Below are 27,813 nucleotides of genomic sequence, written 5' to 3'. Positions count from 1 at the left end.
CTTCTCCATTTCTTATACTATCCTTAACCTTCCCTGTCTATTTTCTATCTACCATTTATGATTCTTATTCCCTATGCCTTTTTCTGCATTCTGCCCCTTGCGCCTCCCTGCTGATAACCCTCTATGTGATCTCCACTTCTGTGATTCTGTTCCTGTTCTAGCTATTGACTTAGATTGTTTTTGTTTTTAGGTTCAGTTGTTGATAGTTGTCAGTTTGTTGTCATTTTACTGTTCATATTTTTGACCATCTTCTTTTTCTTAGATAAGTCCCTTTAACATTTCATACAATAAGGGCTTGGTGATGATGAACTTTTTTAACTTGACCTTATCTGGGAAGCACTTTATCTGCCCTTCCATTCTAAATGATAGCTTTGCTGGATAGAGTAACCTTGGGTGTAGGTCCTTGCCTTTCATAACTTTGAATACTTCTTTCCAGCCTCTTCTTTCATGTAAGATTTCTTTTGAGAAATCAGCTGATAGTCTTATGGGAACTCCTTTGTAGGTAACTGTCTCCTTTTCTGTTGCTGCTTTTAAGATTCTCTCCTTGTCTTTAATCTTATGATGTACCTTGGTTTGTGCTTCTTTAGATCCAACTTCTTTGAGACTCCCTGAGCTTCCTGGACTTCCTGGAAGTCTATTTCCTTTGTCACATTGGGGAAGTTGTCCTTCATTATTTCTTCATATAAGTTTTCAATTTCTTCCTCTTCATCTTTTCCTTCTAGCACCCCTATGATTTGGATGTTGGAATGTTTAAAGTTGTCCTGGAGGTTCCTAAACCTCGCCTCAGTTTTTCGAATTCTTGTTTCTTCGTTTTGTTCTGGTTCAATATTTATTTCTTCCTTCTGGTCCAAACCGTTGATTTGAGTCCTGGTTTCCTTCCTGTCACTGTTGGTTCCCTGTACATTTTCCTTTATTTCACTTTTCATAGCCTTCACTTTTTCCTTTATTTTGTGACCATAGTTAACCAGTTCTGTGAGTAGCCTGATTACCAGTGTTTTGAATTGTGCATCTGAGAGCTTGTCTATCTCTTCATCGCTTAGTTGTATTTTTTGTGGAGCTTTGATCTGTTCTTTCATTTGGGCCATTTTTTTTGTCTTAACATGCCTGTTACATAGTAAGGGTGGAACCTTATGTATTCACCAGCGTAGGTAACCCACGTTGCTGTGTTGTGGCACTGTCTGTGGGGGAGGGGTTCTAGAGGGATCAAAGCTACTTGTTTGGCTCTTGGCTGGCTTTCAGTCACTTCTGCCACTACCCACAAGCTAATTGGGCCCTTCTGGTGCTGATTCACGGGTGGGTGGTTTTGTGTACATTCTAGGACACTATGGATCTCTCCAACAAACTCTCCTGTGAGGCTAGGAGTTTCTCCTGCCTCCTTAACCCTCACAGATTTTTTCAGTCAGAGGTTTTGAGGCTTTATTTCCCTGCACTGGAACTCTGGATTGCACAGTCTGTCTCACTCCCCAGTTGTTCCTTCCAGTTTTTCTGTATGCAAATGTGGGACTGCCCACTCCACCAGCCACTGCCTTGCCTACCCCAGTCTTCCATCCTCCACTTTGCTGCAAGTCTTCTGTGCCCAGCTGCCTGTCTCCACCCCTCCTACTGGTCTGGATGAATGTTCCTTCTTTAACTCCCTGGTTGTTGGATTTCCACACAGTTTGATTTTCTGGCAGTTCTTGTTATTTTTTTTTAAAGTTTGTTGTTGTCCTCCTTTTGGTTGTGCAAGGAGATACAGTGTGTCTACATATGCCTCCATCCTGACCAAAACTCAAATGTTTCTATTTTTCATGTTACCAGTACAAGGCTAAAGATATATAATATGACAATAGTTAATACTGCTCTATGATATATAAGAAAAATGTTAAGAGAGTAAGTCCTGAGTTCTCTTAATGAGGAGAAAAGTATTTTCTTCTTTTCTTTTTATTATATCTATGAGATAATGGGTATTAGCAGTGCTTATTGTGGTAATCTTTTCACAGTGTATGCAAATCAAACAAATAAAAATGAAGTTTAATTTCCCAGGGAACTTAGGAGTTCAAAAAAGAAGTTAAAAGAAATAAAGAGATTATATATTTGTACACACATATTAAGAATATAAATATTTTATATTTTAAATATATATATTCTCAATAAAGAGTGACGTGTTCAAATATAAAGAACATACAATGTTCCAGGAAGTTTGTAATTTGAAAATTTGATGGTTATTCATGGTGGTGGAATCTGAGTAATATTTTATCTTTTCTTGTACTTTGCTGCAATGCATTGCTTTGTTATAATGAATATGCATGACTTTATAAAAACTGGAATTATTTTTCTAAAAAACAAAGGAAGAATATCATGTGCAACAATCTACCATTCATAATGTTAACAAAACTATGAAATATCTGGAAATGTAACTAATAAGAAATATGTAAAATCTACATGAAGAAAACTATACAATTTTACTGAAGGGCACAAAAGAAGACAGGAATAAACTTTAAAAATACTACATGACCCTAGATGAAAATAATAATTTATTAATATGATTTTAATTATTTCCCAAGTTATACTACAATTCTGATGGAATCCTAATAAAAATTCAGTAGTATATTAAAAAATGAAATTCAAGGAAATGCTCATGCAAATTCAAATATAGTTTGAAAAATCAATTTAATGAAGGATTTGTCCTCCCAGACACCAAAATTTGCTAACAAGCTATACGAATTCAAAGTGTGCTATTGAAGCAGTAAAATACAGTAGCTTCCCCCCTGTTTGTGCAAGATATGTCCCAAGATCCCCAGTGGATACCTGAAACCACAAAGAGTACCAAGTTCTATATATACATACAGTAGTCACCCATTATCTTGGGTTTCCCCTTCCACAGTTTCAGTTACCTGCAGTCAACCATGGCCCAAAAATATTGAATAGGAATTCCAGGAATAATGAATTCATAAGTTTTAAATTGAGTGCAGTTCTGAGTAGTGAAAGTCTTCAGCTGTCCTTCTCCATGCAGCCTAGGACATGAGTCATCACTTTGTCTAGTGTATCCAAGCTGTGTATGTTCTCCATTTGTTATTCACTTACTAGCCCTCTAGTTTATCAGATGCTTGTGTTCCAGTAACCCTTATTTTACTTAATAATGGCCACATTCACATAACTTTTATTACAGTACATTGTTATAATTGTCCTATTTTATTATTGTTTTGTTAAGCTCTTACTGTGTCTTATAAATTAAACTTTATCATAGGTATCTACATGTAGGAAAAAAACATAGTATATTCATATATAGAATTCTATTAAAATGTTTTCTTAAATCACCTTTTACCCCTCTATACCCTCTTCCACCTCCATCCACCTCCCTCCCTATGCAATCACCACACTGTTGTCCATAACCATGAGTTCTTTCTCTCTTTTCTTCTTTTTTTGATCAATCCCTCCACCTCCATCCCTAGCCTTAACCCTAATCCTCACCTAAGGATTTGTTCACCTATTTTTAGAGAGAGAGGAAGGGAAGGAGGGAAAGCGGGAGGGAGAGAGAGGGGAGAAAAGAGAAAGAGAGAGGGAGGAAGGAAAAGAGAGAGAAAGAGAAACATCAATGTGAGAGTGAAACATCAATTGGTTGCCCCTGGCACATGGGGATCAAACCTGAAACCCAGGTATGTGTCCTGACCTGAACCTGTAGCCTTTCACTATACCGGATGATGCTTCAATCAACTTAGCTACCTGATCAGGGAAAGGGTTCTATTGGAGGTTTTAAGGCATCTACTGGAGGTCTTGGAATATATCCCCCATGGGATAAGGGAAGACTGCTGTACTCGTGCTTTTTCTGTGTTTGAATCTTAGAATGTATTCTTGTAAAATGCATGTATAGTTACAGAAAATAAACAGCAAATGATAAAATACCCTAAGTACCTTTTTGTCAGGATACACAGAGCTAAATCTTTTAAAATTAGCTCTATTGTATAGATTTAACACAATGTACTTAATCTTTCCTTTATTGATGGATATTTTATGTTGATGCAGTTTTTTAACCTTTCCAAGAACTGCAATAGATGTCCTAATATATAATATATAATACATAATACATAATATATAATGTATATTATATTGTGAGTATGAGAGTTTATTCTGTTATTATTTATTAATTATTGTATTATTTTCCACATAAACAACTGTAAACCTATTTTTGCCCCACCCTATGTTTATCAATTTAATAGATTTTGCCAATTTGTGCTCCCATAAAAGATTGCATCAAAGTATCTCCCTCCAACGAAGTGTAGAAATAACCATTTCCCCACAGACCAGTCAACAATATTATCACATTTCTAAATTTTGACAAACTGCTAGCTGAAACATGCTAATATGTAGTTGTTTGACTTGCATTTCTTTGAAACTGAGCATCTTTTCACATGTATATCAATACTTTATATTTCTTTTCTGTGAACAAATCCATTCATATCATGGGCACATTTTCTATTGGGTTATTTATATTTTATTAGTAATGTATTAAGAGTTTTTAGATTACAAATTAGCCATTTGACATCCTGCACTTATGTTTTGTGTTTTTTTTTTACCTCACTAAAGTTTTAAATGTTTATATAATCACTTCTGAATATTTCCCTTTGGTGGAAAACATAAATTGGTCATGGACAATTGGGTTCTGAAAAGCCATTAGTAAGTTTTCGAGTCAGTCTGAGCTCCCTGGCTCACCTTCTAGAAGGACCTCCCCCCTCACAGGGGCCTCTCTCATGGGGAGCTTTCTGTTGGGGTGTCATATTTCAACATTTAAAGAGAGGCTGCCTGAAGGGTCTATATTTAGAGTATGACTCCCCAGTAAGGACAGCTAGATGTTTGGGGACTAACTTCTGCACACTTTGTTCCTGAGTTCTGGGATTATTCTGAGAGGCTTATATGGGTGGTGCAGTGAAATCATAACAAAAGGCCTGTTTTTCCTGGAAACTGCTTGGGCTCTTGTAAATTGTGCTTTTTGTGAGGGAAAAATGACATGGATCTCAGGAATGTTGCAGTGATTTGCAGACACCCACGGACCCTCACCACTATCTCCACTGGAACATGTTGAAAACTATCCACTGCTAAAGTGATACAGCATATGAAGCTATCATACCAGCGTCACAATAAAAACTTACTAAGTCTCATTTCCATCAGTGTGATAGCAGTTGGTCCTTTGCAGGGTGTGATGAAGGACTGCTTTGAATACATGGTTATGTAAAGTCCAAATAAAACACTTTGAATGAAAAACAGGTTAATCTGGGAAGACACTAGTTTTCAGGCACTGGGTTCATCTGGAGCTGGGTCTTAATTCAATCGTCCAGCAGTCATCTATGAAGTTGTCAGACACCTGATACAAGATGGTAAATTCAGTCAGAACTCCAAAGGTTGTAAGTCACCTGTGGAAAACCGCCAAGATTAGAAAATTTACTGTCTTTCAAAGATTAATTTATAGATCCTATTGAAAATATGCTGGCTTTGTTTAAGACAATTTTGTATTTAAAATGTCAGTAATTACTAGTTTGTTTTGAAAGTTGCAAAACCATTTATAGCAACTAGAAAATATTGTTTAATGTGGAGCAAAAATAATGTAAAAAGTGAGTCTCTTGTGATTTTTACGACCTTGTTTCTAAATGTCAAATTAAAATAGCTTGACTACATTTCCAGATTACAAAAGCAATGAATGTAGTGTTAAAAGGAAAAAAAAAATGTAGCATAAAAGAAAATTAAACCTCTCCTTCCACTCTCTAGTTCCTTTCCTGGCATCCCTTCTTTAGCCCAGTTTGGTGCAGCAAGGTACCCCGATGAGGACCATTGGTCTTATAGCTTCAGAGAAAGAGAAGATTACTCAAAGAAGCATCAGAAAAGGATAGGGTCAAAGCCTGGGGGTAGGTGAGAGATGCAGACCCTCCAGGGTAATCAGAGAACAAACTCCAACCGCAGGGAGGGGAGACCACTTCTGGGCCCTCAGATTAGAGAGGACCCGGTTGAGTGACAGGAAGGTGCGCGCTGGGCCCAGAGGAGACTTGGAAGGGTAGTTCTTTCCGTGGAGTGTGTGTGTGTGGGTGGGGGGGTGGTGGTGGTGGTGAGCTACTTGATGACGCAAGGCCCTCACGTGATCGGGAGCTGCAGAGCTACTCAGCGTTCGGCGCAGTTGTCGCTCCCTTCTGAGTACCAGCTCCCCACTGTCCTGAGCACCGTGGGTTGGTGTTGCGCCCAGGAAAGCCAGGCAGGTAAGGACCCGGGGCCCACGCAGAGGCCAGGGCGGCAGCCGCCTCCAATCCCTGCATCCGGTCCAGGGGCCGGGGACAATGTGGGCTCAAGTTCCAGGAGCCTTCCCTCTGATTCCCCCGAACATCCCTCCTCTTGCTTAGTGTGTGGAGAGGGGCCGTGGGTTTGGACAGGGCAGCTGTTGGGGTGTGTGTCTCAAGAGGGAAATACAGAGGTTGAGATGCGCTTTCCTCCTGGACTCTAATCACTGACTGCATCCGCTCAGCTTCCTACTCATTTCAGTGGAAAGGACATGCCATGGTGGCGTTTGCAGAGAAAATGGTGGGCTTTAGTACCTAGACGGCAGGGTTGGTGGGGGTGGCTTATAGGGACGTTCAATAACTCGGTTCTTGAATCCAGGCCCGCGAGTATTGGTATCTATGTCCTGGGTGCTGGTCCAAGCACTCACTGCCTTTACGGCTGTCTGACGGACAGTAGCTCAATGTGGCAGTTTGTGGCTAGGTGAGGGAAAGAGTGGAGAAAACTGCACAAGATCTGTGGAGGTTAGTGTGAGCATGGGCACTGTCTGTGAACCGCCCAAGATCGATGTGAATTCTATATGACAGGAACTTAGGCGCCACTATCTGGTTGGGATATGGGGTGAAGCTAGCTAAAGGACTTTCCCTAAACAGCATCTACTTACCAAGTTTAAGATTTTAAACTTAAATTGTATATTGAAGACCAGTAAAGATACCAAACTTTTTAAATGGATGATTTCATTTGCACCTCAGATAATATTGAGAAGGTAAAAATCGTTGTATTAAGGAACATTATTTTTAAGAAAGAGAGTCAGTCTTTACAGGGGGAAGGATAGTGATTTTACAAAAGCCAAAGCCTTCCCCCACCTTGTCTGTTCTACTGGAGACTCCTAGAGATGGGTTTATGGGAAAGTACATTAGGCTGTGAGGATTCTAGAGTACAGGACCTCGGGGTCTCCATCTCTCTCACCATTTTCCAGTTTTTGGATACCCCACCTTTCTGAGAATGTTGGTGAAGGAAATTATGGACTTTTGGGAGAAACCCTAGAATCTTACAGTTGGTTTTAAAAGATTTTGCTTGTGTCACTTCCCTTTTGTTTTTCCTGTCTCCATTCTCCACCCTGCCCACTTCAAGGTTCTGTCTGCCAGGGAATGGGTCTCTAAATCCAATATGGCAGGTACTGAGTCCTGTGTCTTAAATGATGAGCTGTCACAAACACTCATTATTCACCTTCCCTTTTTTTCTCTGTTTGTTCCTAGATCTTCCTATACTATATACTGATAGTAGGGATGTTTACCACTGGAAGCAAGGGAAAGAGAGGGACTGGCCTAGAACCATGGAGGTTGCTGTAAAGGAGGGCAGTGTCTAAAAGGGTGGTAACAAATGGTAGCTGAGACTAGAGAAGGTCTCCATAGATGGTATTTATGCTTCTACTACACTCTGCCAGCACCACACGTGGTACTGATTTCAGTGCAAGAAATATTTAAGGATATTGGGGGTAAGGTTGGGCTGAAGTGTGACTGAAAGAAGACAAGGGGGGACCCTGATATGGGACAAATTAGAAAACTGGAACTGGGGTCTCTGGCAAGGCAGGTACTGGAGTCAGGGATCAGGGTGCTTATCTGTTCTATAAAGGATTGAGTGTCTGTTACCTCCTGTTCGTGTATTTGTCGGTAGATCTACTTGCAGGTCTCTGCAGAGCTTGACACGACTGGAAGCAAAGAAACAAGGAGGAAATTGCCCCTGATCAGTCAAGAATGGTAAGAGGATGGGGATTGTCTGGGTAGACCTCTAGGGTGGGTTGGTGGAGGCCACCGTGTATCTAGCAGGTGTGCTGTCCAGTCCACAGGATCCTCAGACTCTCTTTTACCCAGCCAGCTTTCCCACCATTCCTGTCACTTACCCCACACCCTCACTTTTATTTTGGTACAGCGTGAGATTAACTGAAGGGGGATAGAGACATAGTTTGCTAATGATATGCTAGTCATGTAAAGTACAAAACCTCTACCCCCATCTGTTCTTCCATCTGTTTTCCTGTCTGTCTCTAGGTCTGTAGATATGCTTTAGGGTATATCACCAACCAAGAGAAGGAAAGAGGAGGGAATGGCCTCAGATCAATACAGGTATGGGAGAAGGGACCTGTGGGAGTGGTGGCCAGAGTAGGTCCAATAAAAATCAAGGTCTGAGGGATTCTCAGTCTCTCCCATTTATAGTTAGCCCTCCAACCATCCTTTTCACTATTCATTTGCTGTAAGGAAATGCCTGTGGAAGTACCTTGGGGGGAAATTGTTGGGTACTGGGGAAAATGGGGAGGGGATAAAATAAAAAGGATGGAGAGAGAGTTTGCTAATGATCCTCTTCTCCCACCAAGTACATTATTTGTATACTGTCTTCTCCTTCTGTGTATCTATCTGAATAATGCACAGAATTAGAAGAGAAATTTTAGTTCATTTTCTTCTTCCACTTATAGGTCCACCTCCAGTGACAGCTGAAGTGGCCTTTGAGCTGAAGATCAGCACACTTACAGGCCTACACCTAGACCTACCATCCTCTTTTCCCAGCCCATCTGAGCCCCACTGTACCTTGTTCATTCCTTCAGCAGGGGTGATTACATGGGTCACATTCAGGAAGTGGGCTGGGTGACTGCAGGACTGGTGATCTGGGCTGGTACCTGCTACTACATTTACAGATTAACCAAGGGCAGAGCCCAGAGTGTGAGGAGACTTGCCAGCAATGGGTCTAGAGTCAAGAAGGAGACTGTGGCTGGGGTACAGAACCAGACCTTGGACATGAATGAAGCCATGGATGGGACAGAGATTGAGGTTAGACCTAGGGCCAATACTGGAGCAGAAACTGGAACAGGAGGTGGGGCTGGGGCTGAAGTAGAGACCAAGGTTGCTGCTAGAGTCAGACCCAAAGCCAACTCTCAGGCCAAGGCAATGGCTGGGGCTGAGGAAAAGGCAGAAACCCAATCTGAGGTTAAAACAGTGATCATGACCAAGGCAGTGACTCTAGGTGAGACCAAATTGAAAGCCAAGGAAGTGGTCATGAAAGAGGCAGTGACCCAGACCAAGGCTAAAGTTTGGGGATTGGTTGCCAAGGCAGAGACCAAGAAAGAAGCAATGACCCAGATGAAAGTGGAAGCTCATATTTGGGCTGAAAAAGAGACAGAGATGAACAGAGTACTGGTGACACAGAATGAGGTCTTGGCAGTGACCAGGGAAGGGACCAAGATGAATATCATAAATAAGACTAGAATTATTGCTGAGACTAAATCAAGAGCCCTGGAAGAGACTGTGAATGTGACCAACATTCAGTCTGAAGCCAGGCCTGGAACCACAGTTGATGTTCAGGGAAATCTTAATATCATGTCCAGGGCAGAAGCTGGAGTGGATATAAGGTCTTATGTACCATCTCAGACTATGACCAAGATCCTGGTTGATGGCACATCTTGTGCTGGGTTTGAAGTCAAGGAAAATCACAAAATTATGTCTTGGGTGAGGACTAGGGCAGACATGAGGGCTTCTGCTCAATTTGAGATTGTAACCAAGGCTCAGGCTGAGACCATGACTAGGACAAGGGTTGACACTGGGGTTAATACCAATGCCATGTGTAAGGCAGGGATGGGGACATATATGAGAGCTTCTATACAACCTCAGACCATGGCCAAGAAACAAGGTGAAGCAACGTCTTGTGCCAGGGTTGATGACAGCAGAAATACCAATGTCACAACTAAGGCAATGACTGGAGTTGACATGAAAGCTATCACTCAGCTTGAGGCTATGTCTGATGTCAGGTTTAAGGGTAGAGGCAATTCCAATGCCATGTCTAAAATAAGAGCCAAAGCAAACTTGAGGGTCAATTCTCAAGTTGAGGCCTTGTCTGATTCTAGGGTTAAGACCAGAAGCAACCCTAATGCTATTTCTAAGTTAGGGGCTGGGACAGACATATTGTCTTATGCACAGCTTCAACCTATGGCCAGTGTTCAGGTTGATGCTTTGCCTGTTGGCAGGATTAAGGCTAAGGGCAATGCCAACATTATGTCTCAGGAAGGGGCTGGAACAGACACAAAGGCACAGTCCCAGGCTTCTGCCATGAGCCAGGTTGAAGCCTTACCAAGTACAAGAAGCAAGGCTGGGGGCAAAGTCAAAGGCAAGTGTAAAGCAGAGGTCGGGACAGGCATGAAAACATGTGCACAATATCAGGATGGAGACAAGAGTCAAAATGATGCTTTGCCTGATTCCAGAGTTGATTACAGGGGAGTTCCTAATGCTTTTTCTAGGGCAGGGGCTAAGGCAGAAATAAGGGCTCATGGTCAGCCTCAGGTTATGAACAATGCCCAGGATGAAGCTTTCTCTGGTATCCAGAATAAGGTCTGGGGCAATCCCAATGTTGTGACTAAAGTAGGGGCTGGGTCAGACACAATAGGCTTGGCCCAGCCTCAAACAAGTATGACAATATCTTCTCGGCCCCAAGCTGTGGCCAGTTCCCAGGGTGAGGCCTCACCTGGTGCCAGTAATAAGGTCAGGGGCAAACCCAATACTGTGTCTAAGAAAAAGACTGTAGTAGATACAACAGGTTCCACCCAGCCCCAGGATGTGTCAAATTCCCAAGGTGAAGACTTGCTTGGTGCCAGGAATAAGATCAGGGACAGACCCAATGCTGTGTCTAAGGCAGAGGCCAAAGCAGATGCACTAAGTTCCACCCAGCCCCAGGTTGTGACTAATTCCCAAGGCAAATTCTTGCCTGGTACCAGGAATGAGGTCAAGGGCAATGCCAATGCTGTGCATAAGGCAGGGGCTGGGCCAGAGATGGTGGGCTCTGCCCAGCTCCAAGCTGCCACCAATTCACAGGGTGAGGCCTTGTGTGGTACTAAGAATAAGGTCAGGGGCAATCCCAATGCTGTATCTAAGGCATGGACTGGGCCACATGCAATGGGCTCTGCCCAGCTGCAAGCTATGAAAAATTCTCAAGGTGAGGCCTTGCCTGGTGCCAAGAATAAGGTACAAGACAATCCCAATGCTGTGTCTAAGGCAGAGGCTAGGGCAGATGCAACAGGTTCTGTCCAGCCTCAAGCTGTGGCCAATTCTCGGGGTGAAGCCTTATCTGGTACCAAGAATAAGGTCAGGAGCAATTCTAATACTATGTCCAAGTTAGAGTCTGAAGCAGATACAACAGGTTCTTCAGAGCCCCAGGCTGCAGACAGTTCTCACAGTGAGGCCTTTCTTGCTGCAAGGAATAAGGTCAAGGACAATTCTAATGTTGAGTCTAAGGTAGAGGCCAGGACAGATACAATGGGCTCTAGCCAGCCTCATTTCATAATCCTTTCCCAAAGTAAGACTTTGCTTGGTGCAAAGGATAAAGTTATATCCAAGTCTAAGGCAGAAGCCACACAGGAAGGTGTTGTCAATGCAGACCCCAAGCCTAAGTCCATGCCCACTTCTGAGAGTGAGGAGTGGGCTGGTACTCAGGCCTGTGGAAAGGCTCAGCCTAAGGTCCATGACTATTACTGGAATGGAATTGGTGTTGAAGATTGGATTGCTTCTGAGCAATGGATCAAATTTAGGTTTCAGGCCAGGGATGGATACTGGGAGAATAGCATGTCCTGGGCTGATGATGAGAATGAAGCCAGCATTGAGTCCTGGAGTGGTGCTAGTGATATATCTGGTATTCAGTCCTGGGCTGGGGCTTGTGATCAGGCTGATATTAAGCCCTGGCCTGGGGCTAGGATTGAGAATGAGGTTGATATTGGATCCTGTGATGAATCTGGGGACCAGGTCAGTGGGGATCTCTGGGCTGGGAATAAGGCCATTGGAGGGTCTTGGACTGGGGCAGAGAACCAGGTCAGTGGGGGGTCTTGGGTTGACACTGGGAATAAGGCTACAGGAGAATCCCCGACTGGAGGTCAGGTCAGTGAGGGTTCCTGGGCTAGGGGCCAGGCCAGTGGGGTGTCCTCGGCTAGGGAAGAGGTCATTGGAGGGTCCTGGCCTGAGGCTCAAGAACAGGCCAATGGAAGGTCCCAGGATGGGGATGAGATTCAGGCAAGTGGAGGTTCCTGGACTGAGTCTAAGGCTGGGAATGTGGCTAGTATTGGGTACTGGTCTGGGGCTGTTGGCCAGACTAGTGGAGGGTCCTGGTTTGGGACTAGCAATCCACCTGATGGTGTATCCAAGCCTAGATTTGATAATCAGACCATTGAAAATGTACCCTGGGCTGGGGCTGGTGGTCAGGGCAGTGGAGGGTCTAGGTTGGGGTCTGAGGACCAGTCCAGTGGAAGGTCCTTGGCTGACACTGCAGATCAAGCCAGTGGAGTGTCCAGGCTGGGACCTGTGGACCAGTCTAATGGTGGGTACTGGGCTAGGGCTGGGGAACAGGCCAGTGGAAGGTTCTGGTTTGGGGCTGGGATTCAGGCAGGTAGCTGTTCCAAACATGTATTTGAGGATCAGGCCAGAAGAGGAGGTTCCTGGGCTGGTGCTGGAAATCAAGCTGGTGAAAAATCTTGGGATGGGTGTAGTCTGGGACCTGAGAATCAGACAAGTGGAGGGTCCTGGACTGGAGCTGGGGACCAAGCCAATGGAAGGTCTCAGGTCAGTGCTGGGGCTGAAGCCAATGAAGGATACTGGTTTGGGACTGGGAATGAGACTAGTAGTAGTGGGTCCTGGTTCTGGAGAGGGGAAGAATCTGATATTATGTCGAGGCCTGGAAGTAAAAATGCACCTAGTGTTGAATCCAGATCAGGTGCTGGGGAAGAGGGCATTGTTAGTTCTGGATTTGGGGTTGAGGACAAGGCCAGTATTGGGTCCTGGATCAGATGTGAAGAGGTTTTTATGGATTCCTATGTGGGGGCTGAGGCTGGAACTGAGGCCAGGAAAGAGTCTTGGCTTTGGGATGAAGATGCAACCATTACAGGGTCCAGGCTTGGGGTTGGGGAAGAGCTTGGCATGAGTTCCTGGACTTTGCCTAAGGATATAGATGAGGATGAGCTAAGCACAGTGTCCAGCCCTGATATCGAGAAAATCAGCTTCAGGTCCTTGTTTTGGACTGAGAATGAGAACAATAGTGAGTATAGATCCAAGGGTAAGAAAAATGTCACTTTTGAGTGTGGGGCTGGAGATAAGGCTAGCTCCAAGGATAAGCTTGAGGCTGTTGGTGGGGGCAATGTAATGTCTTGGTTCAGAGATGGTAATGAAAACAGAAGTGAAGACATATCTGCACCCAAGACTAAAGCCAAGAAATCATCTGAGTCTACAGGTACATATCCATCCATGGTTCCTGGAGCAGGAATGGGGTCATGGGCAGGAACCATGATCTGGACAGAAATGAAATTTCCATACTCAGATGAGCCCTGCTTACTACCTGAAGATGAGCTCAGAAAGCAGATCAGTTCTCAGGAGAAAGCTCAGCCCTGGGGCTGCTGCTGTAAACACAAAGCTAATATGGATCCACGAGAGCTTGAAAAACTCATTTGCATGATTGAAATGACTGAAGATCCTTCTATTCATGAAATAGCCAATAATGCTCTATATAACAGTCCTGATTATCCATTTTCCCATGAAATCATTCATAATGGAGGTAGAATCTCAATTATTGAAAGCTTGCTCAATAATCCCCACTCCAGTGTTAGGCAGAAGGCTTTAAATGCATTAAATAACATCTCAGTGGTGGGTGAAAAGCATAGGAAGGTTAAAACATACTTAAACCAAGTATGTGAAGATACCATCACCTATCCCTTGAATTCAAATGTTCAGCTGGCTGGACTAAGATTAATAAAACACCTGACTATTATTAGTGAATATCAGCATATGGTTACAAATTATATTTCAGAATTTCTTCGTTTGTTAACTGTGGGAAGTGGAGAAACTAAAGACCATATTCTGGGAATGCTTTTGAATTTCTCTAAAAATCCATCTATGACAAAAGATTTGCTCATAGCCAATGCACCAGCATCACTGATTAATATTTTTAGCAAGAAAGAGACAAAAGAGAATATTCTTAATGCTCTTTCATTATTTGAAAATATAAATTACCACTTTAAAAGAAGAGCAAGAATATTTACCCAGGATAAGTTCAGTAAAAATTCCCTTTATTTCATATTCCAACGACCTAAAGCATGTGCCAAGAAACTTCGAATCTTAGCAGCAGAATGCAATGACACTGAGGTGAAAGAAAGAGTTAAGCTATTATTAAGTAAACTCTGATTAGTTGTATGTTTTCAAAAAAATCTGAGTAATATTTTGATTTTGCACTCTGAGGGTAATGCACTTAGTAAATTCCATTATAACTTTGAAACTGATGTTACTTATGATGTCCTATGGCTGGACCATATTATGAACACCAAATTAATTCAAACTTGTACTGAAAATACATGTGTTGATTTTTACCTTGTCTGGATTGAGATGTTTTTAATATGCTTCATGAGCAGAAATTAAACCGATTCTTCATAAGTAAGGTAATCTTTGGTCCTTTGTGTGGGCTTATGTTTATACATTTGAGATTTTATTTTTGTTATCAATAAAGTGTGTTTTAAGCAGGAAAAAAAGACATGTCTTTGTCTTTGAGTTTACGATCTACTTGGAAAAGCAAGATATATTGAAACAAAAAGACACTAACAAAACCTGGAGTCTCTGATCATAGCTAGACCCCTCTCACCAGGGCAGAAAGTTCTAGAGGTGACAGTGCTCAGAAATTTTTACAAGGAGAGGATGCATAAGTAAGTTGGACTTGAAGGATAAGAGAAAAACGGGACAAAAGGGCACTGGAGGAGGGAGGGGAGGAGAGAAGAAAGACATGGAGGTAAGAATCCTTCTCCAGAAAGGAGGCTGACCTGCCTGAGTGCAAAGTGTGGGAAAGGGAGTGATGAGAAATATAGTCCAGCAGTTGAGGTGACTCCCATTTGTGGAAGGTCCCTGATTACTGAAGGTGTCTCCATATTACTCTATCCAATCCTGGGAGACACCGAAGTCTTTTGTGACCATGCGAATGACAGGGTGAAAGGGAAATGATGTGGCTGATTTCTGTGCAGGATGAGTCTGAGTTGGGGAGGGGACAGGAGTGGCCACTGAAGATCAGAACACCAGTTAGGAAGTTACCACCATAAGTCTGAGTACAAAATGATAAAGGTGTGAAATGTCACTGCTGGCCATGAGAATGGTAAGGGAAAGAAGAAAGTGAGAGACCCTTTGAACAAAGAAGTGCTGGGACCTATTCTGGGGGCACACACTGAGGGGCAATTTTATTTTAGAGTCCTGGGGGCATTTGATAGGAAAGTGTCCTCTTTCCTGGCCAACTCTGCTATCTATGCAAATAAATACATGAGTTACTATTTTGAAATAAGGAAATATAATAGAAGAAATAATAAATTTTAGTGCTTCTATCAGATTTCTTATCTAAGGTAGGTCGAGGCAGGGCCTTTATGGAACTATCAAAAGAACTGTTGGCATCCATACTGGAGAAGGTCCACCTCTCTCTCAACCCAGAGTGCAGTGAGAGTGTGGAGGGAGGGCACACTCAAAGTGTGCTGGTGGGAGCATACACTGGTACAAGGTCCATTTGCACACATGATTCAGAAGCCTGAAGATGTTCATGCTCTTTAACCTAATGATCCCACTGGTAGAAATATATTCTTAGGAAATAATCAAATAATTGGCTTATATAAGACTTCACACCATTTTGAAGTGTGAAAAACTTGAATAACCAAGTGTCTTGAAACAGGCATTTGGCTAAACAAATTAGGATATGTCTACATATTGAAACATTATGTAGTTCTTAAAAAGGTACCATCAGAGAGCCCCCTTAAGGATTGCATCAGCTGAGATTGTGTTGTCAAAGATGACACCCCATTCCCAGGGTGGCCTACATCCAATGGCTCACTGATGCCATGTATAACGGCCAGGCCCTCTTGCCGCCTGAAATAGCTTTGAAGTTTCACACTATCTTCAGAATTCTTTACAGGGTATGCCAAGGAATTCCATTGATAAAGCACTGAAATTTGATTTCTGCCTCTTATCATTCCTGCTTATTCTCTCCCTTTCCTTCCATAAGTGTTGATTCTAGGAACACTCCTTAATAAACCTCTTATAATCTAATCTTTGTCCAAGAATCTGCTTCCTGGGAAATCTAATCTGTGACATGCTTGATACATGTTACATCTATCTAGCTATCTATCAACTATCTATCATCTATTCATCTATCAATTATTTATCTATTATTTGTCTAGCTAATCATCTATCTATCTATCCATATATCTTAAAATTAAGAGTAGCTCTGGAAAAAATAAAAAAACAAAAAAGGGTAATATGAGTTGTTTAATATTGTAAAATGTTCTATAGCTTCCATATGCAACTGCTGCAGTTTTTTTATTACCTCTGGAACCACAAATAGGGAACTAAAGGCAACCTAGTAAACAGACACTACTAGGAAATGATAGTTTGTTAAGTAAAAACCTATCGTAGTCCTGTATGTAAGAAGAAGGCTTTGACAAGTCAGCTTGTTTTTTTCTGTCCCCTAGGTGCTTCCACTGCTCGAATCTTCCCTGCAGTCTGGAATAATGCCCATCTTTATGCCTGCAATGGCACAATATGCAAATGTTTATGGTATTTGGACACAGTTGCCTTTTATTTATTTATCTTTAAAGATTTTATTTACTTATTTATTTTTAGGGAAAGGGGAAGGGAAGGAGAAAGAAACATCAATATATGGTTGCCTCTCATGCATTCCCTACTGGGGACTTGGCCCGTATGTGCCCTGACTGGGAATTGAACCTGAAACCCTTCAGTTTGAAGGCAGGCACTCAATCCACTGAGCCACACCAGCCAGGGCTGCCTTTTATTTAGAGGATAACAGGGAAACAGATGTGGAAAAGCATTTTCCTGGAGCTTGTATAGTTAGTCAAAAGTGCAGATGTTTAGGGATAAGAGTTGCACTCTGCCAACAATGAGCACCAGATCCTATGTGACACTGGCAACCATGTGTTCTTTAATGAGTGTGTGTGCATGTGCATGTGATATGAAGGACCCTTTAAACACGAGGTTTATGAGAGTCCTCATGCCCAGATCCAAGGGCAGCACTGAAGTTAGGATAGTAGTGGCTAACAGTTGTAGTCTTTTTGGAGAGTTAAGTGGTCTTATAGCTACTTCTGGGTCTAACTGTGGACCCAGATCCCCAGATTCTACTGTTGTTCTAGCAGACTCAAGCTCAGAGGTTGGTTTAAGGTTCTGGGTACAGTGGCCTTATAGGATCATGCACATATGAGGAATGATTTACCATCATTTTTTGAAGATGAAAATGAAGTCCCTCTTCTTGGGCAAAAAGGCCCATTTTTCAGAAACATGAACTGAATGGCTTTGAAGGCAGTGTAGTATAGGGGAAAAAGTGCCATCTGGAGTAAGGGATAAAGGAGGAAGGGTAAACATTTCTCTTCCCCTTCAATTTTTCAAACATAAAGGAGCAGATTGGGAGGGGAAGGAAATAAATCTGGTTTGAATTCTTTGAATTTGAGGTATCTTTGGTATTTCTAAGTGGAGAAGCTCAATATTCATTTAAAAAGTATGAATCTAGAGCTCAGAAGAAAGGTCTGATTAAAGATGTGTATTAGAGTCGATAACTGAAGCTAGGGAGTGAGTCATGTAGTCCCAGAAAGGGACTTGAAATATTCAAGTAAGGAAATATTCAAGTAAGGTCCCAGGTACTAGTGGGAGGACTAGGGTGGCTATAGCTCCAGGCTTGGCACCCTCCAGGTCTGCCACAGGGTCCTTGGGAGAGAGCTGGGTCACCTGCTCCCTCCCTGGCCAAACAAAGTTTGAGCAGCACCAGGAGAGACCTGGTTGCTTGAAGTCGCAGAGAGGGGAATAAGTACAAAGTGGCAAACACACAGGGGCTGTGAGCACCCACAGAGTCTGTGGATGCTGATTGCGGAGAGTTGAGAGTCTCTATGTGACGGGCCCTGACCCTGGTAGTCCCCAGTCTGGCTGGAGAACTGGGCTGTGCAAGAGGCCAGGCCACTGTACAGAGTGGCAGGCTTGGGTAGGAGGAATTTCATAAAAAGAAAAAGTGAAAAAAAAGACACTGTTTGGGGAATTCTCCTGCAGAAACCGCTCAGGCCTTCTCCCCGCCCAGCTGGGCAGTGCTTCTGAGGAGGCACAGGAAGCCCTGTGCATCTCTATAGCACTGGGAAGGGTACACACCTGAACCTGTGCCCAAACCCATCAGGCTGGAGGCAAGCCTGGCAGAGTGTGTGCCCACAACCCAAGGAGAGTGCGCTCTGTGGAAGGACCCAGCCCACAGTGGTTACCCAGGGAGAATACTCTCTGAGGAAGGCCTGGACCCCACACCAAAGGCACCTCAGAGAGGTGCTCTGCTAGCCCTGGGGAGAGTGCACAAAAGGCTGACTGAGTGCTAATCAGGAAGGGAGAAAAGCCCCTCAACTTGCTGCAGCCAGCAAGACCAGAAAAACCAGTGTGGCCCGTTTGAAACCACCAAGAGGCTTTTTAAAAAATTTTTTATTATTTTTATTATCTTTTATCTCTTAATTCCTTTCTCCTCTCTCTCCTTCTTTCTTGTTTTATGTCTTCTTCCTTTGTTTCCAATTTTATCTCTTTTTCCTTCCTTCTTCTGCTTCTCTCTCTCACTCTTTTTTTTTTTTTAATACCCATAAGTGAGACAAAAAAATCCAGGAACTGTGAAAAGACCAGAGTTGGACCCAAAGAGGGAGCATCCCAACAGCTGAGACAGTGAGACAAATTTCACTTTGCTATTACAGAGAACCTGCAAGATATTGCATATTTGTATTATTATTTTTCATTATTCTTACATCTTTTATTTTAATATTTTATTTCGTAATCCTCTTTTTTCTATTTAGTCTTCTTTGCTTGGCTGATTATATTGTATCACTTGACAGGTTTCCCCTGTTCTCTCTTTCATAGTGTATTGCTAATTTACTGTCCTTCACGTCACTTGTGTTCCATTAGCACAAGGTCCTATACTCCCTATTCACATTATCCAGATCACATAGATTCTGTTATATGATTGTTGCTCTAATATCACTGTAAATAATAGCTGTTCCATAAAATTGTAAATACTACATAAAACCCCTCCCATATCTTAGCCCAGGTCATGGTTTTCTGAACTCTATTACTGTAGTGGTTAACTCCATTCTCTCACACACTGCACCTATCTACTATCCTTTACTTCCACCTTACCCCAGAATCTGACTTCCCACAACCTCACTGCCTTCTAGATCAAACTCACGACCCTTACCTCCACAAAAAGAGTTTTATCTTCTCTCCATTCTTTCTAAAAAGTGGCTAGTTGGGTGGAAGATCATGGCTAATGCTATACATAGCCAAAGGATCTCCTATTTCTTCTCTAGTGGCTGCTACTGTGAATGTCACAGAATACTCTCTTGCTGTCTTAAACCATTTTGCCTTCCCCCTTCAACTGATCACAAAAATGAGTAGGTGGAAGCTGTGAACACCAGGATACCTGCTGGAAGAGGAAACCCAAAAACAAATGAACCACCAACAGAGAACAACAGAGGAAGGTGAAGGAGGGAGTGGAAGCCACACTAAACTCAATCCAGGACCTATCTGGAAATACAACTAAATAGTGGAGAAATTATGCAGAACACACAAGAATGAGAGAGAATCCTCAAAACCTTGTACACACAGAAGAAACAACTTCAACACAACCTGCCTTCACCAGCACAACAAAATACAAAAGGTGGTGGACAGAATGACCCTAAGTTAATCAGCTTGTGGGAAGGACCCACCAAAGAAAGACCCAATAGCAATCAAAACCCCAAACCAAGCAGAGCCAACTAAAATGACAGTGGAAGACCAGTGAGCTCAGGATATCAAGGAGACGGCACCATTGAATCTCAGAGGTATTCTATCAGAGAAGTCCACACCATAAACCCAGGGAGCCAGAACAGATCAATTTAAGAAGCTGAGGTTAACAAGAAGAGTCTCACAAACAATGGGAAGACAAAGAAACAATCCCCAAATGAAAAGAAAGGAGGAAGCCTCAGAAAGAATGCTAAATAAAATAGAGGTAACTCAACTATCAGATATTGAGGTTAAAGCACTGGTTATCAGGAAGCTCAATGAGCTCACAGTGAATTACCAGAAACTACAATGAACTCAGCACAAACTGTATCAACATGAAAAAGGAAACAGAAGCTCTCAACGGCCAAGAGGGAATGAAGGATACAATTTCTGAACTGAAGAACACAGTAGAAGGAATCAAAAGCAGGATCGATGAAGCAGAAGATTGGATCAGTGAACTGGAGGACAAAGTAGAAAAAAACACCCAGAAAGAGCAAGAAAGGAAAAGAGGCTCAGAAAGAATGAAAAGGGATTAAGAGAAATGCAAGACAATATGAAACATAATAGTATCCATATAATAGGGATACCAGAAGGAGAAGAAGAGCAAGGGATAGAAAACCTATTTGAAAATGTAATGATGGGAAATTTCCCTAATTTGATGAGAGAAAAAGTCACACAAATCAAGGAAACACAGAGAGTCCTAAACAAAATGAACCCATAGAAGCCCTCATCAAAACACACCATAATTAAAATGGCAAAATTCCAAGAAAAGAGAGAATCTTAAGGGCAGTAAGGGAGAAAAAGGAAGTAACATACAAGGGAGCCCTGGTAAGGTCAACCGCTGATTTCTCAATGGAAATGCTCCAAACCAGAAGAGAATGGAAAGAAATATTCCAAGTAATGAGATCCAGAGGCCTGCAACCAAGGCTACTTTACTCAGCAAGGATCCCAATCAAGATAGAAGGTCAAATAAGGAGCTTCCCAGACAAAAGATGTCTAAAAGAATACACCTCCACCTAACCAGCTCAGCAAGAGATGCTAAAAAGACTGCTTTAAGGAAAGAAAGGAAAAGAGAGAGACAGGAACAGAGGTACAAAAATGGCAATGAATAAGTATCTATCAATAATAACCTTAAACATAAATGGATTAAATGCTCCAATCAAAAGACATAGAATAGCTGAATGGATAAGAAAGCATGACCCACACATATGCTGCCTACAAGAGACCCACCTCAGGACAAAAGACCTACACAGACTGAAAGTAAAGGGATGGGCACAAATTTTCCAAGCAAATGGACAGGAAAAAAAAAAAGCCGGGGTGGCAATACTCATATCAGACAAAATAGACTTCCAAAAAAGGGCCATAAGGAGAGACCCAGAAGGTCACTTCATAATACTCAAGGGAAGAATCCACCAAGAAGACATAAACATTGTAAATATATATGCACCCAATATAGGAGCACCCAAATACCTAAAGAAAATCTTGGAGGACTTCAAGAAAGATGTTGACAGCAACACAATTATAGTAGAGGATTTTAACACCCCACTGTCAAAAATGGACAGATCTTCCAAACAAAATATCAACAAAGATATTGTGGCATTGAACAATACCCTAGATGAAATGGATTTAACTGATATATATAGAGCCCTCCATCCCATAGAGGCTAAACACACACTCTTTTCAAGTGCACATGGAACATTTTTAAAGATAGACCACATGATAGGACACAAAACAAGCCTAAACAAATTCAAGAAAATTGAAATCATATCAAGCATTTTCTCCAGCCACAAGGAACTGAAGCTAGAACACAACCCCAAGGAAAAAAAAAAAAACAAAATATTCAAAATAATGGAGATTAAATAGCATGCTATTAAACAATGAATGGGTCAAAAATGAAATTAGGGCAGAAATCAAAAGGTTTCTGGAAAAACCAAAAATGAATGTAACAGGGTGCAGTCAAGAGGGGAGCCTCAAATAGGGATCTGTAATAAGATCCAGAAGAGCCTGAAGTTAATTGGCTCCACACCACAGGGCCACACCTGCCCAGAATCTGGCTGCTGTAGCCAATTGTGAGAGGAGCCGGAAATGGGGCTTCAGAGGAAGATTGGCACTGGGATTTAAACTGAGATGCGGCAGCCATTTGAGGCGGGGAATCATGTGCAACCCTGCAAGAGAGAACCACACAGCTTTAGCAGAGTGAAGACTCTTGAGGCCCTGAGGGAGAGAACCACACGGCCTTTATGAAGTGGAGACTCCCGCAGCCCTGAGAGGGAGAACCACGCAGCTCTGGCAGAGTGGGGACTCCTGTGGTCCAGGGAGAGAGGACCACGTGCCTTTGCCAGAGTAGGGACCCCCACAGCTTTAGGAGATATGGTACTCTGGACTGGGCAAAGGGGGAAGGAAGGAAGGACTGTGTCTTTTTGTGGGTGCTTTAAGGGACTTTAGGATTTTTGGTGAAGACATTAGGTCCCTACTTTAAGTTTGTATAGCATTAAATAAAGGTTTCCTTTGCTTTTCACAAATCTCTGGCATTGAGACACATCTTTCCTCTGGCGGCGGACATAATGGACCTGGGGGCTTCTTTCAGTAATAGTATATTGTCCCAGGCCCCCCTTGTTTGTTCTGTAACATGAACTCACAACAACCCAAAACTTATGGGACACAGTGAAGGTAGTCCTGAGAGGAAAGCTCATAGTGACACAGGCCTACCTAAAAAACAAGATAGAAATATTTCAAATATAAAACTTAACCCTACACCCACAAGAACTCAAGGAACAACAAAAAAGACAGCCCAGAGCAAGTAGAGGGAAGGAAATAACCAAGATCTCAGCAGACTTAAATGACATAGAGGCAAAAAACAAAATTCTAAGGATCAATAAATCCAGGAGCTGGTTCTCTGGAAAGGTAAACAAAATCAACAAGCCTTTAAGCAGACTCATCAAGAAAAAAAGAGAGAAAACCCAAATAAACACAATCAGAAATGAAAGAGGAGAGATTACAAGCAATAACACAGAAATATAAAGGATTGTAAAAAATTACTATGAAGAACTGTATGCCAAGAAACATGTAAACCTAGGTGAAATGGACAATTTTCTAGAAAAATGTAACCTTCTAAAACTCAATGAAGAAGCAGCAGAGAGCCTGAACAGACCTATAACAGCTGATGAAATTGTAGCAGTAATCAAAAAACTCCTGACACACAAAAGCCCTGGGCTGCATGGTTTTACAGGAGAATTCTACAAAGCATTAAGGAAGAGCTCACCCCTATCCTTCACAGACTATTCCAAAAGACCCAAAATGATGGAAGACTGCCAAACTCTTTTTATGAGGTGAGCATAATCGTAATCCCAAAACCAGATAAAGACACAACAAAGAAAGAAAACTTCAGGCCAATATTGCTGATGAACATAGACACTAAATCCCTTAACAAAATATTGGCAAACTGCATCCAACAATACATTAAAATGATCATATACCATGACCAAGTGGGATTCATTCCAGGGATGCAAGGATGGTACAATATTCACAAATCAGTAAATGTAATACATCACAGAAACAAAAGAAAAGACAAAAATCACATGATCATATCAATAATGCAGAAAAAAGCATTTGATAAGGTACAGCACTCATTTATGACAAAAACACTCAGCAAAGTGGGAATAGAAGGAGCATTCCTCAACATAACAAAGGCCATATGTAAGAGACCTACAGTCAACATCATACTCAAGGGGCAAAAACTATAATCTTTTCCACTAAGATCAGGAACAAGACAAGGTTGTCCTACTTTTACCACTTCTATTCAATATAGTACTGGAAGTTTTAGTCAAAGTGACCAAACAAGAAAAGGAGATAAAAGGCATCCAAATTGGAAAGGAGGAAACAAAACTGTCATTGTTTGCAGATGACATGATAGTGTACATAGAAAATCCTATAGACTTTGGCAAAAAGCTGATTGACCAAATAAATGAATTTGGCAAAACTGTGGGATACAAAGTCAATATCCAGAAATCAAAGGCATTTTTGTATACCAACAATGAAACAGCAGAAGTAGAAATCAAGGAAAAAGTCCCATTTGATGTAGCAACAATGAAAATAAAATACCTAGGTATAAACTTAACCAAGGAGGTAAAAGACCTGTATGCAGAAAACTACACAACACTGAAGAAAGAAAACAAGGAATCACACAAACAAATGGTAATATATACTGTGTTCATGGATCGGAAGAATTAATATCATCAAAATGTCCATACTACCGAAGAAATTTACACATTCAATGCAATACCTATTAAAGTACCAAAGGCATATTTCACAGACATAGAACAAACACTTCAAAAATTTAAATGGAGCCATAAATGACCCCAAATAGCTGCTGCAATTTTGATAAAGAAGAGCTAAGTAGGAGGGATCACAATACCTCATACCAAACTGTATTACAAGGCTACTGTAATCAAAACAGTCTGGTACTGGCATAAAAACAGGCATGTGGACCAGTGGAACAGAACAGAGAGCCCAGAAATAAACCCAAATCTCTACAGTCAATTAATATTCAACAAAGGGAGCACCAACATAAAATGGAATAAAAATAGCCTCTTCAACAAATGGTGTTGGGAGAAGTTCACAGCTACGTGAGAAAAAATGAAACTCGAGCACCAACTTATATCATACACAGAAATAAATTCAAGGTGTATAAAAGATTTAAATATAAGCTGTGATACCATTAAAGTCCTAGAGGAGAGCATAGGCAGGAAAAATCTCAGATATTTCATGCAGCAATATTTTTACTGATATGTCCCCCTAGAGTAAGGGATATTTAGCTTCTGCACAGCTAAAGAAAACAGTGTTAAAATCAAGAGAACCAACTGTATGGGAAAACATATTTGCCAATGATACCTCAGACAAGGGTTTAATTTCCAAAATATACAAAGAACTTACACGACTCCACTCTAAGAAATCAAGCAACACAATTAAAAAAATGGGCAAAGGACTTGAACAGACACTTCTCCAAGGAGTACATACAGAGAATCTGAAGACACATGAAACGATGTTCAGTATCGCTAGCTATCAGAGAGATGCAAATTAAAACCACAATGAGATACCACTTCACACGGGTCAGAATGGCCGTCATAAACAAAGCAACAAACAACAAGTTTTGGAGATGTTGTAGAGAAAAGGGAACTCTAATGCACTGTTGGTGGGATTGTGCACTGGTACAGTCACTATGGAAAACAGTATGGAATTTTCTCAGGAAACTAGAAATGGATCTCCCTTTTGACCCAGCAATTCCACTGCTAGGACTATATCCTAAGAACCCTGAAACACCAATCCAGAAGAACCTTTGTACGCCAATGTTCATAGCAGCACAATTTACAATAGCCAAGTGTTGGAAGCAATCTAGTTGCCCATCAGTAAATGAATGGATCAAAAAACGATGGTACATTTACACAATGAAATTCTATGTAGCAGAAAGAAAGAAGGAGCTCCTACCCTTTGCAACAGCATGGATGGAACTGGAAAGCATTATGCTATGCGATATAAGGCAGGCAATGAAAGACCAATACCATGTGATCTCACCTTTAACATTCACCTAAACAAGAAAAGAAACAAACAAACAAACAAGCAAAATATAACCAAAGTCACTGAAAAAGAGAACAGGCTGACAGTGACCAGAGGGGAAAGGGGAGGGAATTTCAGGGTACAAGTGGAAGGGTTTACAGGAACAAGTATAAAAGACACATGGACAAAAACTTGGGGGAGTGGAAATGGGAGCAAGGCGGGAGGTCTGGGGTGGTTGGCTGGGATCGGAGTAAAAGACAGATAACTGTGCTTGAACAACAATTAAATAAAAAAAATAAAGAAGAAATCACATCGAGACTAGTCTGAGGGGTGTGGGAGCAAAATGGGTTGGTCTCTCACCCACATGTGGCAGATAAAAATTGAGAGGGTGATTTTGGCAGTGACGGGTCCCATCCCCACACCAGGCCCCATACTCTAGGGTTACAGTTTGGGAAAGATAAATCTCCATAACTTCTGTAAAAAACAGTAGGGCCTGAGATTGTGGAAGACAAATTACTTGAGTCTTATCCAGTTCCTCTTAAAGGGTCCATGCACAGACTTACATGGACTCATTCCCTCTGAGCTCCAGTGCAGGGGCAGCAAATTGAAAGGAATCAGAAATACATGGGGAGAAACTGAATTGTCAGGAATCAGGATAAGAGCTGGGGAGCAGCTTTCTCCCAGACAGAAGTGCTGGCAGAGGTTATTGTTCCTTTTCTGAGCCATCCCCCCAACACTACGAAGCAACAAGCTGGCAGGCCAGTGCCATATCTGAGACTCCATCAACCTGGTTACCACTGTCCCCCACCCACTGGTGATTCCCTGAGGCCCAGACCAACCTAACTTTCAGGCACACCCAAGCTGTTTCCAGTGGTTTTCTATGTGAATGGCTTATCTTGGCCCATACTTCAGATTTTCCTAAATTCTCTCAAGCAGCACCTGGTTTTGGCAAGTCCCATTCCTCTAGCTAAGTTGCTGCAGGCCTGGCACTAGTAGCAGCTGGCCTTGATTCACATCTTGGCTTTGCTTGGGTGCCTCCAAACCCAGAATAAATAGGAGCCATCTGCAAATTGCTTTGTATCTTATGCTGTGTGACCCTGGACAGAACACAGGTTGTGGATGACCTTGAACATGCCAATAGCAGTCAAAGCTCAACTACCAGAAGAGGGTGTGTACAGCCCACAGAGTGGATGGATCTTGAGTACCAAGCTTGGGGATGCTATGCCATTAGACCCTACAGGACACCTCCTACATTAGGCCACTCACCTGCAAAAATTAAGAGAGAAAGAAACATAGTTAAAATGAAAGACTAGAACAAAATTCCAGAAACAGAATTAAAGAAAATGGAGACAGGCAAGCTACTAGATGCAGGGTTCAAAACACTGGTTATGAACTTAGTAAGAACCTCAACAGAATAAAAAAGATCCAGTAAGAAATGAAGGATACACTAATTGTAATTAAGAACAATCTTGGATGAAGCCAAGAGTCAAATCAGTGATTTGGAATATAAAGAAGCACAAAACAACCAATCAGAACAGCAAGAAGAAAAAAGAATAAAAAATGAGGATAGTGTAAGAAGCCTCTGGGACAACTTCAATTGTACCAACATTCATATCATGGGGGTGTCAGAAGAGATAGAGCAAGAAATTGAAAACCTTTGAAATAATAATGACATATGACTCCCCTAACCTGATGAAGGAAATAGACATACAAGTCCAAGAAGTGCAGAGAATCCTAAAGAAGAAAAACTGAAAGTGGCCCACACTAAGACACACCATGATTAAAATGCCTAAGGTTAGAGACAAAGAGAGAATGTTAAAAGCAGCAAGAGAAAAGCAGTTAGTGACCTACAAAGGAGCCCCCATAAGACTGTCAGCCAATTTCTCAAAATAAACTTTATAAGCTAGAAAGGATTGGCAAGAAATATTCAAAGTGATGAAAAACAAGAACCTATAACCAAGGCTACTTTAGCCAGAAAAGCTATCTTTTAGAATTGAAGGGCAGATAAAGAGCTTCCCAGACTTGAAGAAGCTAAGAAAGTTCATCACCACCAAACCAGTATTATATGAAATGTTAAAGGGTTTTCTTTAAGAAGAAGATTGAATCTAAAAAAACAAAATAAATGAACAAGCAGAACAGAAGCAGAATCATAAATACAGAGAACATTTTTGATAGTCGCCAGATGGGAGGGAGTCAGGGGGGA

General features: G+C 41.9%; 1 protein-coding gene across 1 annotated transcript; it reads left to right on the top strand.

The window, feature by feature from the left end:
- Nucleotides 1–6,054: 6,054 nt before the first annotated feature.
- ARMCX4 (armadillo repeat containing X-linked 4) lies at nt 6,055–16,065 on the top strand. The gene is made up of 4 exons (XM_028522757.2): nt 6,055–6,221; nt 7,915–7,997; nt 8,286–8,360; nt 8,708–16,065. Exon 4 carries the CDS (start codon nt 8,850–8,852, stop codon nt 14,433–14,435), a length of 5,586 nt encoding a protein of 1,861 aa, XP_028378558.1. The 5' UTR covers nt 6,055–6,221; nt 7,915–7,997; nt 8,286–8,360; nt 8,708–8,849; the 3' UTR covers nt 14,436–16,065.
- Nucleotides 16,066–27,813: the final 11,748 nt, after the last annotated feature.

This window comes from Phyllostomus discolor, chromosome X (assembly GCF_004126475.2).
Source record: "Phyllostomus discolor isolate MPI-MPIP mPhyDis1 chromosome X, mPhyDis1.pri.v3, whole genome shotgun sequence".
Taxonomy (NCBI): Eukaryota; Metazoa; Chordata; class Mammalia; order Chiroptera; family Phyllostomidae; genus Phyllostomus; species Phyllostomus discolor.
Note: the sequence above shows the minus strand (reverse complement) of the source record. Positions and strands in the feature narration are given on the sequence as shown.

Coding starts and splice junctions, on each gene's coding strand:
- ARMCX4 (XM_028522757.2), top strand. CDS start 8,850: ATGGGTCACATTCAGGAAGTGGGCTGGGTGACTGCAGGACTGGTGATC.